The 16,516-nt window shown below is 37.5% G+C and overlaps 1 protein-coding gene across 3 annotated transcripts in view; it reads left to right on the plus strand.

The window, feature by feature from the left end:
- SBF2 (SET binding factor 2) overlaps positions 1–16,516 on the plus strand; it is a 503,560-nt gene that overhangs the window by 452,923 nt on the left and 34,121 nt on the right. Inside the window, exons 28-32 of one of the 3 annotated variants that reach the window (XM_046014552.1) lie at positions 1,786–1,926; positions 2,803–2,898; positions 10,378–10,452; positions 11,783–11,967; positions 15,242–15,418. In XM_046014552.1, the coding sequence (XP_045870508.1) occupies positions 1,786–1,926; positions 2,803–2,898; positions 10,378–10,452; positions 11,783–11,967; positions 15,242–15,418 (674 nt within the window). The remainder of the gene's footprint in view (positions 1–1,785; positions 1,927–2,802; positions 2,899–10,377; positions 10,453–11,782; positions 11,968–15,241; positions 15,419–16,516) is intronic. The other 2 variants (XM_046014550.1, XM_046014551.1) reach the window with 2 other exon arrangements.

A 16,516-nucleotide genomic window follows, 5' to 3' on the forward strand; every position in this document is an offset into this window, starting at 1 on the left:
TCCTATAAATCACATGCACACACACTAACAAGTTAGCAAACTACTGACCAAAATGCTGCCTTTAAAGAAGCTCTTAAGCAAAGGATATTTTTGGAAGCTAGAGGGACACCAGCTTAAGAAAGCAGGCAGTACTGCTATCCTTTTTTTCTGAGGATATTTTTAAACACTGTTTGAGGTCTTGAAGTCAGTCAGGAGCTGTATTTTGATGACCTTTCTCATAATTTCTAGCTTATAGTAGATGCTCAATAAAATTAAACAATAGACCACCAAGATATCAGATCCAATTTAGGCTTGGCTGTGTTCTTAACCCTTTGGAAGTGAGGTAAGTCAAGTTCTGTGGTTCAGTAGGTAAAACTATGTGCTTTTGATATCTCATTTTTATTCTCATCCATTTTCCTCCTTTTCTCCTAAAAGTTGACCAGTATGTCCTTGACAATTCACTTGACTAAGGGTAGAAGCAGCAGCAGCAACAGGATCATTGTCATTATTATCCAGCCTGTCTTAGAGTCTCAGCATTGGTATAATTAAAGGCAATTGGCTTTGAACTATTTTGACACTGGGGAATCCTCCCAAGCCACCAAGTAGATATAATAGAACATGGCATATGGAAGTTACATAAAGTGAAGGAGTCATTTCAGGAGCCCTGATAAATATATCACTGAGCTTTTCATTGGAAAAAATTGAAATTATTTTATTCCACTGGTTTCTGATTTTTTAAATACAATATAAAAACATTTCACACAGACCTGTACCCCTGGGGCAAATAATACATTATATGTTAATAAAAATAATTTTAAAAAATAAATAAAATAAATAAAAACATTTCATATTTTTGAGCTCACACATATGCCTGCATTTTAATATCTTTGAAATTGGGATGCATCTTAAAATTTATGTGATCAGAAAGAATTGTCATAGTTTAAATGGAAGAGTTTTTAATTCTTAGTACATAAAATAATTAGATCTTATAATTGATGACATCTTAGAACTTACAAAATACAATAATGGCATCTTAAAAGTTCATAAAATATAATTTTGCTAATTGTTTAAATTCAAGATGTAAAAAATTTGTTAATATCTCTTGTCCTTCTAATGAGTCCAGAATGCTGCCTCTTTAAAGTGCCCAGGCCAATTTCAATGATTCTTTGCTCCACACAAACCAGACTCAGACTACTGAGTCTGAGAATTGCTCAGAATTGCTCTCACATTTGTTTCCCTCTGTGCATATCCTCTGCCCCACTCTTAGAAGGACCAGGGAATCTGGCAGTAGCTGTTGCTGCCTCTATTCTTCCTGCAAAAAACTCCTACAAGTTTGTGTTCCATGTTAGACCTGTGTGGCAGAATTAGAAGAAAGCTACCAGTATGGGAATTCTCACCTCTGCCCATTCCAGGTTGCCAAAGGAACCCACTCCATCCTCTGCTCCCAGACAGTAGCATGGACAGCATAATTTAGGGCACATCATCAAGCAGATGTTGCCTTTTGTGACATTTCATTCTAAGTTGCTTGTATAATGAGAAGCTACACCTATGCTTGGAAGGACAGCCCTGTGCTGGTTTTCCAGACGTGGGCTCTTTCTGGGAGGATGATGAGGCAACCAAGAAGTAGGTGTGGTGAAACCAATATGAAAGAAGAGCCATCTGATAGTTTACAGCTTAAAGCCGGTCTGGTTTCTGTATTTGGGTGTGGTAACTTGAAGATTATATACAGAAAAAATAAGATACATTGGTAAATATCTCTTTTATTAACTTAGAGACAGTTTGTTCTATTCGCTTATTCTTTTACAGCTCCTACCTCCTCCTTAGAATCTTCTAGTAGCATAGAACAAGAAAAATACCTGCAAGCCTTACTGAATGCAGTTTCTGTCCATCAGAAACTCAGTGGCAATAAAACCCTTACTGTCAGGCCAGCACTTGCTCTGTCTCCAGGTAAGATCTGATAATATTTTTCTTCTTGACAACCGCGAGAAGTCAGATTCATTCCCAGGGTTAGTCTCTTTAGTTATTTATACTGTTCCTTCTGTATGACCCCTTAAAGCTTTGCCCTGTGGGGCTATAACTTTAGGTCCTTTTACTTAAAAATCAACATGCCACTGTTAATGTCTAGCAACCAAATGTGGGGGTTCAATTTTTTCCTTTTTAAAAGAATAATAGGGGTGGGGAACATAAAGTCATCTTTTTTCCTAGAATCTGTTTTACATAGACTTTAACATATTATTACAAAGTTGAATGTTTAAATTGAACACCTGATTGTGAAATGTGCATGTAGTAAATCACCATGTATAAGTTTGAAATTCCTGAAATTTCTGCAGCCTTTTATGACTTGTAGTACAGTTTGTTTTCACTAGATTTGGATGAAACCATTAAGACTTGTACTAATATTCTGTTTCAGTTATCATGTGATGGAACCCCAAAGGGTTCATGTAGAGGTAACCCTAATGTGTTAGACACAGGAGCATGTGACTTGAAAAGTTGGTCTCCTTGGCTTAATCAGCTATTTGAATTAGCTCAGCATAAGCAGAAAGTGGCTTTTCTTGTAAAGTAACACCATGCATGCCTTGCTTCATTTATCATTAAATTCTCTGATTGCACTTGCCAAACCTAACTCTCTATAATCTTGCAAATGTGTGTATCTCTGAGGAAATAGTAACAGTGCCTTGTTATCTCTATTAAAGTGGTGGGTACTTAAAAAGTACAGTGTTTGGCAGCAATTAGACATGCTACACATGAAGATAACTTTTTGTCATTTGAGTAATGTTAACCTGAACGACATGGTCTTTGTTCTTCTTTTTGGCTGACTTTCAGGGACTGAAAGGAGGACTTCAAGAATGTCCACTGTGCTTAAGCAGGTAGTGCCAGGACATTTGGATGTAAACCCATCCAATAGCTTTGCTCGAGGAGGTTAGTAAGATTGATTTTATAACTGAGCACTGATACGACCTTAAAATTAAAAAAATTTACTCTAGATAGTCATATTTGAAATCAACTAATTATGGTTCCGATTGTTCTTATTTACCCTTTTCTAAATAAATTAGCGAATTTATTACTGGTGTCACTGACAGATGAGTTTAGCCTCCTGGGACAAGAGGCATAATAATTACTGAATCTTAGGTATTGATGAGTTTGGAAATAACGGGAGGTAAGGGGATTGTGTCTAAATGGTCAGCCCTACAAATACCTACAATGCTTCAGGTTTGCAGGGTAGAAAAGCTGATCACGGAGCAGAAGCAGCTAGAGAGAGGTAATACCAGACCCAGAGAGTCGTGCTTCCCCTGTGCCTATAATTTTTACTCCTGTTCTCTGAAATACTAGGTTAGGGAACAAAAGAGAATGATATTCAGGTTACTCTTTTTTTCCTCCGGGCTTTCACTGCTGGCGTAAGGAAGTAGAGAAAGGCCTGTATTTGCTCTTTTAGCTCCAGAGGTGGTCCACTTTGGTCTCTGGAGATTATGTGAGATTCTTTTACTTTTCAGAGGAAATTCCAAAGCAAGTATCTTGATTGTAAAAATCTACTTCCTACTGGATTCACAGAATCTTGGGCTTTTCTTCTCACTCCCATGCAATGCTGAATCCCCTTGAAAATGTACCAAGTGAATGATCCAAGTTACTTGAACATCATCAGTAATGGGAAACTCATTTCTTCCTAAAAGTAGTCCCTTGCATTTGTAAGCAACTCTATATATTGTTAAAAGTTCTTTCTCATATTGATCTAAAAATCTGCCACTATGTAACTTTTACATATTGGCCCTAGCTCTGTGCCCTCTAAAGTTAGAAAATTCTAAATCTTAATCTCCATGCCACAGCCCTTTGGATTTAAAAGCTGATATCATCTTTTCGCTCTGAGAATTTTAACTCCAAATACCCCCAGTTCGAATGTTTGCCTTCTTTTCATCATCTTTGTCACCCAGTGAACTCCATTGATTTGAACTCCTGCAGCCTCAGATTACGTTAGGTATGAGGATAGCCCCATCACTAGGTTGACCCATATTGACATTAATATCACTTGAAATATCTTCCCGTGTGCTGTTGTTCTTTTTTTTTTTCTATTAAAAATATTCACTGAGTATCTAGTACGTAAAGATACGCACTGCCTTCACTCTCATTTGAGAAATTTTCCCACCTCAACGTAAGTGCCACCATTCTTATGTAGCAATTTTTAGTATATCAAACAAAGAAACAGTCTTGGCACCCAGCTCTCCCTCCATTAAACCAGGCCTCTACATGTAGACCGGGATGGAGGTATAGTAAGATCAGCCCTCTCTTTTGCAGTCTACAGGGGCCCACTTCTGGTACATGATTAGAGAAGTGAGCCCCTTCCCTAGCCTGTGCTATTGTTCTTAACAGTATATAGTACTAGCCTTGAGGGTTGATTTTTGAACCTAAATATACTATGGAGTGTACCTACAAAATTCCATCTTTTTTTATATGGGCTATTATTTTAGACTTTGGATCCTGATTTTGTCTACCTGTATATTAGCCTCTTATCATGCAACAGTTTGATCTCTGTTGTGGTGTAATTTGTTGTTTAAAAAAATATTGAACAACCCAGACCTAAGGGCAGAAGTCTTCATCAAAATAATTTAGAAGCCTCGCTGAAGAGAGATTGTCTTTAATATATACTAGTTAAAAGTCCTACTTAATATTTCTCCTGACCCATATTTCTAAATCTCTGTCAATCTTTTTAATTCGATATTTTCCACTCTTCCCAACTGTTAACTATATTACAAAAGATTATATGGTTAGTTTACCATGACTCATTATAGGGATTAGTGCTTTTTCCTAAGTAATCATAAATTATCCATTTATGGATAATGGATCCATGGATAATGGATATAGCAATCCATTCTATAATTTGGTTCAGAATCAACATAAAGGAAGGTTCTGTTTCACAAAAATCACTTTTTCCCCTTGTGAAGACCAAGCTTACTATGCACATCTCCTGGCAGTCATATACTTTTTTTTTTTCTACCTCATTAGAACATCATGCAAATGCAGGATTTCCTAATAGCTTTCAACCTTCTTCAGTCATTTTCTGAATTAGTGTTTCAGGCCTGAAGGTCACTGTATGTAACAAAGTGCCACAACTGATTGTCTTAAACAATGATTGTCTGACAATTTTCTGGAGGCTAGAAGCTCAAAATCAAGCTGCTTTCAGGATTGGTTCCTTCTGAGGGCCATGAGGCAGAATCTGTTCCATGCCTCTCCCCTAGCTTTTGGTGGTTTGCTAGCCATCTTTGGCATTCCTTGCTTGTAGAAGTGTCACCCAGATATCTGTCTTCATCTTTAAATGATGTTCTCCCTGCGTGTCTGTCTCCAAATTTTCCCTTTTTATAAGGACACCGATCATATAAAATCAGGGGCCCACCCCCCTCCAGTATGACCTCATCTTAACTGATTATATCTGTAATAACCCTATTTCTGAATAAGATAACATTCTGAGATACTGGGGGTTAGGACTTCAACATAGGAGTTGGAGCAGAGGCATGTAGTTTAACCCATAACAGTCATAAAAAGCTTTCTTCTGAATTTTTTTTTTAAGATTTTATTTCTTTATTTGAGAGAGAGAGAGTGAGCATCAGAGGAGAGAGGGTCAGAGGGAGAAGCCGACTTCCCGCCGAGCAGGGAGCCGCATGCGGGACTCGATCCCGGGATTCCAGGACCATGACCCGAGTGAAGGCAGCTGCCCAACCAACCGAGCCACCCAGGCGCCCCTTTCTTCTGAATTTTTAAAATACCACTGTTTTAAAGTCTAAGATACATACTTCACTCTTACCATTTCTTGATGAATTTGAACTAAAAAATAGTATAGTGACTGTCTACTAAGTTTCCTGCCTTCCAAGAGCTCCTGTCAGAATTTGGCTCAAGGTTTCAGTTCCCCCTATTGTTCTGTTTACCATCTGAAAGTTTATATTGTCAGCAAGGCATGTCAGCAGTTATTCCACACTCTGCTCTTGAGTTTTGCCTTTGTAAACTTCATCAAGAACACATTATTTGTTACTCCACTTGGCCAGATGACTTGTAATATAAATTTCAGGTACAAAATTACCTCTTCTATCTTAGTATCTAAGGCTCGTGGATATTCACCAATATGTTTTACCTACATTATCTTCTCTTTTTTAATGTTGGCCTCACACTCAGCTTTTTTTATGCAAGGGGATCCCCATTTATGGTTGCAGTCTAGTCATGAGTTCATTCTTCACTGTTCTCAAAGGTACCTAAAAGGCTATATTTACCTCTTAGGGTCAAAATCTCCTCTTTAATTTGTTTCTGACCCATTCTATGCATAGTGAGACCATAAGTATTATTTCTGACACCCCTAACTGTTCTTGTGTAATAATTTGAAAATTATTTTCTTCTGAAAATTACTGTGAACTTAGTGTGTTTCCTTACAACAGTTTTTTTGCCCATCATTCTGGCATCTTAAACTAGGATCCAGAAACGTAAATCTTATATTTTTATTCCATCTCTTCATTCTTTTCTCCCAAAGCCTCCCAAATCTTCCAGGGTCCCAGTGGTTAACTGGAAAAAAAGATACTGCTGTTTCCTGGCACCTTCAACTTCTTCTCTGATCCCTAGAGCTGCTTCCTTGGTCTCTTCCAACAGTATCATTCCTCCTCACACAGAATAGCAGGAATGACCTGGGGCAAGCAAGTTTGGGAGTCTTAGAAGATTCCCTGTTAACATGACCATGACAGGCAGACACACGCTCAGATGGGCCAGGGCAAGATGAGGTGTAGACACTTGCACAACCTGTAAATAGTTCATTTCCTTGTACCTACGCTCAGTGAGTCTCTTCATTTTTCCAGATAGCTAGGCCACCACTTCTTCAGAAGTTCCTCATCTATCCTGTGTGGGAAGAGCCTCCTAGCTCTAAATCTTCCTCCTGAATATCTCCTTTTTTCCTCTTCTCTGCATTTGTGCTATCTTTGCATTCCTTTCGTTGTCATAGTCTTGGGTCCTGGTTTTTTCCTTAGGTTATTTTCACCGTATGCCTTTCTCACTTACGATGAACGAGAGTTTAGATTGACCTCCACCTTCTCCCTCACCCTTTTTTCAGTCAGGGTGATTTGCATTCTGTGTGCCTGTTGATGAGTTCCTAAGGCAGGGAAGCAATCTCTCTTACACAAGAACCAGTTAAGAAACAGTAAAGATGTGAATAAAACACATTGCTTTTCGTTTAAAATTAAAATCACTTGTGAGCCCTGTGGAAAAAGCACATATAACTTAGATAAATTATTTGGTTGATTAGAAAAATGTCATGAAAGGGGCATCTGGATGGCTCAGTCAGTTAAGTGTCCAGCTCTTGATTTCAGCTTAGGTCTCGATCTCAGGATCGTCAGTTCAAACCCTGCCTAGTGTGGAGCCCATTTTAAATTGATTAATTAATTTTAAAAAGAAAATTACTACTGCCTCTTAAATACAAAAATGTAACAGTTCAGTGTATTTAAGAAGTAGCCACATGGAGGCAGCCTTTTAATTTTTCATCCTTTATTATTCCATGGCCCTTTGAGTTTCTCTACATGTGATAGTTTATCCTTATAGTAATCTCTAGGATACATATTTTAAGAGGCTCTGAGAAATGAAGTGACTTGGCCAAGATCACTTAGCAAATAGCATAGCTGGTACTGGGAATGGTTCAGTCCATTTCAGTGCAACATTCACTAAATACAGCGTGTACCTCATGCACTGTGCTGGGCATAAGGCCACATTGATAAATTCAACACCATCTCCACATCCAACCCAAGCATCTCTTTCCTCTTCTTTGGCCTGAACAGAGTGGAGGGAACAGTACCAGTGCTTAGGAGACACTCATATTGAACACGGGTGCATTCCCATGGGTGGGATGGTCTGTACTACTTCTTCCCTGAAGCAGTGTGCTTAGCCAAACCCTGCTGGACAATTCCAGGTCCACATGGCTGCTTACATGACAAGATACTGAGAGTTTGATTCAGACCACAGTGCTACCACTTAATGTGTGATCGGTAAGCAATTTAGGAAACCTCTTAATGCTCAATGTCCTCATCTGTAAAGCACAGATAATAAATAGTATCTAGCTTTAGAGTAGTTATGAGGAATAAATGAAATAATATATGTAAAGCAATTAGCTTAGTAACTGGTTCATAATAGGAACTCAATCAATGTTAGTTCCATGATTGTTGGTGGTTATTAGTCATAGTTGCCTAATACTCCACTGAAATGGGAGGAAAGTCTGCTTTTGCATTTAAATTACCTTAAACCAAGTTGCTCCTTACAGGCCTCACACAAAAGATAGAAGGCATCTGCTCTAGGTCTAGGCCAACAACTTACAAACTTTTTTGATCATGATTCATAGTTAAAAATATATTTAATATTATATTACAATATAGAAGTATCAGGTAACACTAAGCACAATGCAAAATGTGTATATACTAAAACAGAAGTTTCACAAAATAATATTTATCTGTACCACATGCAGTGTACATAGTATTTTCAAATTCTGATCTATTTCACTTCTTTAAAAATACCGACTTGACCTAGTAAAGTGATTATAAAACCCACTAAGGCGGGGTGTAATGCTTTTGGTTAACATGGCTGCCAAATGGGATTATAGTTCTCAAAGCCCTCTGCTGACCCCATATCAGTACAGGCCATTTGCTCATTGTTGATTTTCTGCTATGATGAACACTTGGCAGTTTTTCATTAATGAGCCTCTATTTGGGGAAGTACTTAATTTTTTTTTATTAGTTAATACCCCCTTTTTCATTCTCTCGGGGCAAGTTGAAGGTACAGTAGAAGGACCACAGCCACTCCAAATGTATCAATTTTCAAAAAGAAAATAATCAACAACTGTTTTTATTGCCGATATGTTAGGCTCTCAGCATGGATGTAAGAATAAATACATTAGGTCCCTACCCTTTGGAGCACAAAATCTAGTAGCATATAGTGTGCAAAATAATCATAGTACAGTGTGATCACAGTTCAAATAGAGCTCTCTACAGCCCTGGGGACAGTGAGGAATGCTTTTCAGAGGAGTTCACGTTGTTCCTGGATTTTGAGGGGTAAGGAGTTTGTCAGGTAAAGAAGTGTGAGAATTAGTTCCAGGCAAAGGGACTAATATACCAAAGTGGTAGATGTTTAGGAAACAATATCTCAGAATCAGGAACCAACCAGTCAAACTTCCCCATAACACTTAGGGTCCCATATTCCTTTAGAAAAGCACAAAATCTGAGCAGAAAGGACAGGAGCTGGCCAGCACACAGGAGGCCTTGTGCCTTTACCATGTTGTCCCATGGTCTTTGTTCTGTCTTGCAATAGAATTCCTCATGTGCAATCAGCCAGCGCCTCCACAACCCTTAGCTTTCTGAATTCCTTTGGCCACTAAAGCCATGAATACCCTTCATTTTCTGCTCCGAAAGGAGTGAGGCAGAAATGAAAAATCACCACTAATGATTTTCCTTTTATCAAATTACATCATGTGCAGTTTTGCAACATATAGCTTAATACTGCTGTTAACATTTCCAATCCTGAATAAATACAGAATCATTTTCCTTAATTGACTTGAGCAGTTCCTTTGCTTAGGAAATAACAGAACTGTTACTACCAGCTGAATTTTGCCACAGTCATGGAGCACTTTTTTTCTGTCAGGGAAAAAACAATATTACTCAAATTACAAAAGTATTATCTCTAATACTGCCTATCATTTTGGTGCAAATAGGGATTTTAGGAGAAGTCATTATTTCAGTCATCCCAAGCTGTATTTTTTAGTGGCATTGGGGATTGTCACAGGATCGTGAATTTTTGCTGCTCGTACCATCTATTAAAAATAAACAAAATTTCAAAAGGAAAAGGAAAAAACGAAGCTAGTGTGGCAATGCTTGATGCTGTACTGCAAAAATATGCCCTTAGTTATTCCAAATGGTGACTAGAGCTTCATTCCTGATGTGATGACCTTGCTCGAAGAATGAACGTGTTGTACGACACGTAGCATTTGCCAATCAGCCTCCTTAAATACTAGGGCCAATGCATTCCTTATGTTTATGCCCCACCCCTAATTCCTTAATTTTATTATATAAATTTGTTTCTCCCCAAATGACAATCTTCAAAAGCTTATTCCATTTGGTATAATTTGTTTGTGGCACTCTGCTGTGCTGTCCATTTCATGGTGCTTATAATATTTATAATCAGGTGCTGACATTTCATTTAACAGGCGCTCGGTTCATCCTTTTTGTGTGACTGTGCAGCTTTTTGTTAATCATATTTTCTACTTTTATTATATTTACATTTTCCCCCTATGTTAACTTAATTTCAAAAATTAAATAACCAATTCTTCTCTTACTCAATTTGCTCTGTTTGCTGCTATCTACATTTCATCCTCCTTCTGTCTTTAATCTCACTTACCAGTGCATGGGTACAGAGATAAATGTTTTACTCAGTCAAATCCCAAATCTCCAACTAAGGGAAGAGTCCATAATCAAGGTACTGTATTATCTGTCCTGATGTGTCACTCTTTAACCATCTTCGTATGAAAGCATATTTGTTACAAGTCACTTTTTCACTTTTGTCAAACTTTGCCCTTTATTTTCATCCACATTCTGAATTTGCTCTGTGATTCCATTTATAAACACTTGCCATAATATCTAAGATGAACTCATAGGTTACATAGAAAGATTCATCCATGTTAAGCAGAAATCACCTACAAAACCTTTTCTTGGGAACAGGTCTCCTAACCCGATAAATGTTTATAAAGAGAGAAGCAGATGAGACAAACATTATTATGGTGACTTCCAGTCACCTAGAAACATGGATTAATTTAATAATTGACAAATATTAAAGCCTTTCAAAGAGCCTTTCTACATCTAGAGAAGAAATCTCACTTTAGGGAAGCAGTGGCAGTGTCCTATACCCCAGTGACCCCATCACCAGCATGAATACCATATGGACATTTCTAAGGATCTGTTGTTTTGAAGGTACTACAGTGTTAGTCACATTTTGAGGCTTAGTATTTGCCTTTGTATTTGGATATGGAATATTTGCTATTCACTTGCATGTAGAAATTCTTGATTTTTCTAATTAAGTAAGGTCAGATTATAACATGAGATTCTTCTAGCAGCTTAGCTTTGGCCTTTCCCTTAGAAGACATCTGCTTTTGACTGAAATTTGAAATAAAGCCTCCTAACTATCAGTGAAATGCAAATTACCAAATTTATAACTTCTTACCATTTTTCATGGATACTGGGACAAAAAGATAATATAATATTTGCTAGTTTAAAATTATGTCATTTTGGCATGACACACAAATATTCTAAATCCAGCCTCAGATTTTAGTAGGTATAGTAAAGTTCTAATTTATTGCTTAATATACATTTCTTGTTGTGTTGATTGGCTAAAGCAGAGGAGTGTTCCTTACATCTTTCATGAAACCCTGAGAAACTGAGTCACTCTGTGTTATCTCATTGTTGCCTTCTTCCCACATTTTTTGTTTCCCTGTGTCGTGCATTCTTTCTGTTTATGATCTCAGCATTCATTTAGAAATACTGACTTTATATCAAAATGCAAAAATAGGGTTGACTTGGTGATTTCTTAGGTCCCTTCAACCCTAAGATTGTGTGATTTGAAAATGCTGTATTGAATAATGCTTATGTGTTGCAAACATAAACTACAAATGACCAATATGATCCATGATTACTTAAATGAATTAACTTGCTATTACCTCTAAAACTGTACCTACAGAGCATGCATCTTTTTCCCTATTCAGTGACATTCCCACATCAGATTATCTCACTCGATTATTTTGGCTTTTGTGAAGGTGTATGGGCAAGTCTTCGCTCTAGCGCTCGCCTGATCAGCTCTCCAACATCTTTCATTGATGTTGGTGCCCGACTGGCATGCAGGGACCACTCGGCCTCCTTTAGTAACAGCACCTACCTGCAAAACCAGCTCTCAAAACGCCAAGCAGCCCTTTATATATTTGGTGAAAAGTCGCAACTAAGGGTAAGATTTCTTTTTCTCACTTGGAAGCTTTATAGGTAGATGAAGGCAGTTATAAAACTTATCTCAAACATGCTTTTCTAGAAATTTTGTTTTACAGCATAGATTCTTAACCTGGAGTTAATAATCAGACTCAAACAAATTTTAGCTCATATATATGTATATATGTCTAAATATACTTACTCATAATTGCTTAAAAAAATCAAACATCAGGAATATTAGGAAGTATACTTACAAAAAAGAAATGAGGTTCTTTCAGGTTGTGTTTTTCCTTTGTCTTAGTTCAGCTTCCATTGGAATCTGTGCCCCAGACAAAATAGATCCCTATTGACTTAAAAAAAAAAAAAAAAAGGCTACAGGAAGGTAGGAGAGTGAAAAGAAGGCTATGGCACCACATATGGAGACAAGGGAGGGCCAAGACTGTTTTGTAAGCTAAAATTTTTTAAAAAGCTCTGCAAGGCTATATATACAGAGAGATACATGTCCTAAAGCAAGTCAGAAATTGCAAAATATTAGATGCTAATCAACTTTATTCTTACTTCTAAATGATTATGCTGAAGAGCTGAGGACTATGCTCGGGTCCTATCAGTTGTAAAGAGAGTCTCTGCCTCCAAAAGCAGCTATTCCTCGGGTTTGTCTTAGCAATGCCTACATTACAAAATAAATTTCACTACCACTGATAGCTTTGTGGGAAATAAGAGTATTTGTTAATTCAGAAATCCCCTCATGGTTTTTAGCCCAGTGCTCCAGTCAGCACTGGGCAATCTAGACAGACCTTCAGTTGAACTGTGGAGCCGGGGCTCTGAGCAGGATCCCACACGCTTGCTTCTCAAGATGCCAGGGACTGAGTCATCTCTTCTCCGGCAAGCTGGCTTTGCTCGCTCTTCTCCCACTGCCAGGCCTGCTGCAATCACTTAGTCACAACCTTTAGGGGAGAGGGCATGAAACTGCTGGGTAATGCTCAATTTTTAAGTGTGCACACGTGTCTTCTGATACAGCAGGAAACTTTATAACCAGAAAATAATTGGAACACTTTTCAGCAGTAACCCAGGATTGCCTATCCAGCCTCTTTGGCACCAGTGTCTTTCCCAGAGCACAGACTTTCCACACTTCAGCACACCACTTATTCATGACCTAAATCACTCTCCAAGCTTTCTCTCCTAAATTCTCTCCTCTGCCATTGCCTTTGCACTCAGTCCTCAGATGAGCTGTGTGCTCATGCATATATGAGTAAGAAGGACTAACTCCTTGCAACTCCTCCTCCTTTTTCTCCCTCCCTCCCTTTCCCCCATCTCTCTTCTTCTCTTGCTTTTTCTTCCTTTTATCCATAAAGTATTATATTTTAAAAACGTAATCTTACCATCTCGGCACAGTAATTATTAGAATTTCTATATATTCCATTCAAGCTTTCCTTTTTTATTTATTCAGTTGTATCTGTACAGTGTAGGTCCTTGTCTGTCTGATGTTTGCCACATTCTGTCTAGCTGCAATCCAACACTTTCCTCTCTCCACAAAGGAGACATATGGGAAAGCAAGTAGAGAAACACCTTTTCTAATTAATCCTGAATTGCCCTTATTTACCTTTTTCAGTTTATATACTCTAATACCTTATACTTAGAATCAAATTCCTCATAACATAGTTTATGTCAACACTGTGGTTGATAATTCCGGGTCCATAAGATAAGCATACCTAGCTCATGTACAGTTGAGAAATAGAAAGGAACCTGGTTTTCCTGGAAAGTAAACGATCTTTTATCTATTACAAATTTTTAAAAAGACTAACAGATAAGAACTCATGTATATTTCTAACTTCTTATCTCAAGAACATGTTTCCATGTTGTATAATAGTCTTCATAATTAGTTTAATCACTACATGGCGCCCCATATTGTTGGATTTTTACATTTATCTTCTATATGTGAAATTGCAATCACATTTACAAGCATATAGTTTTTTATTTTTTTATTCAGATACAATTCAGCGGGGTTTTATTTCTACATTTTAGATTATTTCTTTAGGGTAGCTTCCTTTTTAAAAGAGGAATTATTAAGACAAAGGAACTTTTTTCTTGAAACTTCTTTTCCTTAATACATATTAGAAATGCTATTTTTTAAAAAAGAATTAGGAGTTTTTGCTTTTTAGTTTAAAACTTTAATATACTTTCTTAAAAATACTCTAACCAGTATAAAAGAATAAACAGACCCTATGCATAAGTCCTTGGCAACAGTTTTTTTAATGTGATAAAATACAAGTAACATAAATTTACCATATTAATGTGCACAGTTCAGTAGTGTTATGTACTTTCACACTGTTATACACCCAATCTCCAGAAAGCAGTTTTACTCAGAAGAGCAAATAATCCAATAGAGTAATTTTGGCAGAATGTGAAGAAAGCACAGAGAATGTGAGAAAACTAATTCATTCTTAGGCATGAAAAGGTTGAGAACTTTTAAATCTAGCAGAACTAGATTATCAAAACAAAGTAGATCAAAGGGCCATCAGTTTAGCATTTTTAAATAGTAGATACAACCTCAGGTGGAATAAATTTCATATGGATTAAAGTTGTAAATAATAAAAATATTCAAATAAATAGATTGATACATGTGTCATATTGAGTAGAAAAAATATTGTCCCAAGATAGAAATTACAAAATCTTTCAGATTTTACTCTATGTAAAATTTTGTATTATTAACTTTAAAAGAGTAACTACAATGTCAGTAGTCTTAGGGCAGTGAGGTAGTGATTTTTATTTCCTTCTCAAAGTTTATCTCTACTTTCTTTTTCATTTTACAATGACTTTGTTTTACTTGCGTAATAAGAAACAAATATGTGTATGTCTACAAACTTTAATTTGTAGAGTTCTGGAGCTCAACAGCATATTACCTTTTTATTACAGTATATATCTTGGGGAGATTTAGTTTACAGTTTTGGATTAATCATGCTGTCCACGTGTCATTGGTTCCTCTTTAGACTTCCAGGTTCATGGCCTTACAATTGGCTTATATATGGTGTTATAAATTCCATCAGGTTCCAGCCTACCAGTAGTCTCTCCAAATTCTCAGAATGACAGCAAGCCAAGTCAAACCACAAGACCTTACCGAATGGTTCTTTCCAGTAATACTGACACATTAGCCACACAAGATTGACTTTCTTCACCTCTGCAATCTCTGTAGCTACTTGGCCTCAACTGACTGTACATCATTAAGTATTTCCCTGTTAAAAACTGCTATTTTACATGTAGCACTTCATCTGCCTAATTCTCTGCATCTTCACCCACAGAACTTCAAGTTGGAATTTGCTTTAAATTGTGAGTTTGTTCCTGTTGAATTTCATGACATCCGACAAGTTAAAGCCAGTTTTAAAAAATTGATGAGGGCTTGTGTCCCAAGCACCATCCCTACTGACTCAGAAGTGACCTTCCTGAAAGCCCTGGGAGACTCTGAGTGGTTCCCACAGGTAATGTCTGGAACAGCTTATCTTATAACTCAAGGAAAGAGAAGACCAATTGTATATACAGAATTGAAATTTGAGGGGAAAAGATATTGTGTCCCCCTACTACCTGACACTCTCCCCTTACTGTATGCCCTCCATAAAGGCTTTTCAGTTCCAGGAAACCATGTGATCTAGAAGCCGGGTCTAGAATTCTTCATCCCAGGACTTTCTTCTCTCTATCATTGAAAACTTGGTCTTCATAGGACGCTAAAAAGGAGGTCTTTATTGTTAGATGGAAATTTTTTGTATGTAATAAATTTAATCAACAAATATTTATAGGAATCCTTCTCTGTTGTCAGCAGAATAAGGATCCAGGACAGAATGTGATTTCTAGATGACTCCAAGAACCTTTCCCTCTTACTTTCTCACATCCCATGTGTGTCTGCCGTTTCCATGTGTCTAGATTTTAGATTCTCCCTCAGAGTGGCCACCAAGGTCATATTGGAAGCCCTAAAGCCTCCCTAAGGTTTAGGAAAAACTGCATATCCTTTCTTCAGCTCAGTCAAGCTTGGGATGTTTTTAATTAAACTCTTATTGAGAAATTAAGGAGAAATAGGTATGCCAGCAGCATAATCTTCCTTTCTTCCAAACCACAGAAAAGAGGTATTTATGACATGCATGTTTTAGACACTGATGCAGACATTTGGCTAAGAGCATCTCTGCAGTATACCCTTCAGCCTTGTCTTTAGGCCACTAATGCTATGCCCATTATTCCTTTGGCCCCTGTAGGCTCAGCCCTCTAATCCCCTGTTCCTATCACTTCCAAGTTTCCTACCTCTCTTAAGGAAGAAAAAGAGTTGTTTTCCATAAGCCAGCAAATAATGGGAGTACCCAGGGCAGTGACTATTCTCGAGATACTTTAACTATTGGGGGAAAAAAAAATCCAGCCACATAAACAACTATAAATCTAGATCAGGATGTGGTAATGCCTGTTGTGACAGTTCAAGATACTTTTGAATACCCATGGAAGAGCTGATCAAAACTCCATTCTGTCCCTCAGCTATGAGCCCCAGCCCCAAATTGTTCCCACCACCCAATCTCTGTCTCTTTCTGGTACATTCT

Source organism: Meles meles, chromosome 8 (assembly GCF_922984935.1).
Source record: "Meles meles chromosome 8, mMelMel3.1 paternal haplotype, whole genome shotgun sequence".
In the NCBI taxonomy this organism is placed as follows: domain Eukaryota; kingdom Metazoa; phylum Chordata; class Mammalia; order Carnivora; family Mustelidae; genus Meles; species Meles meles.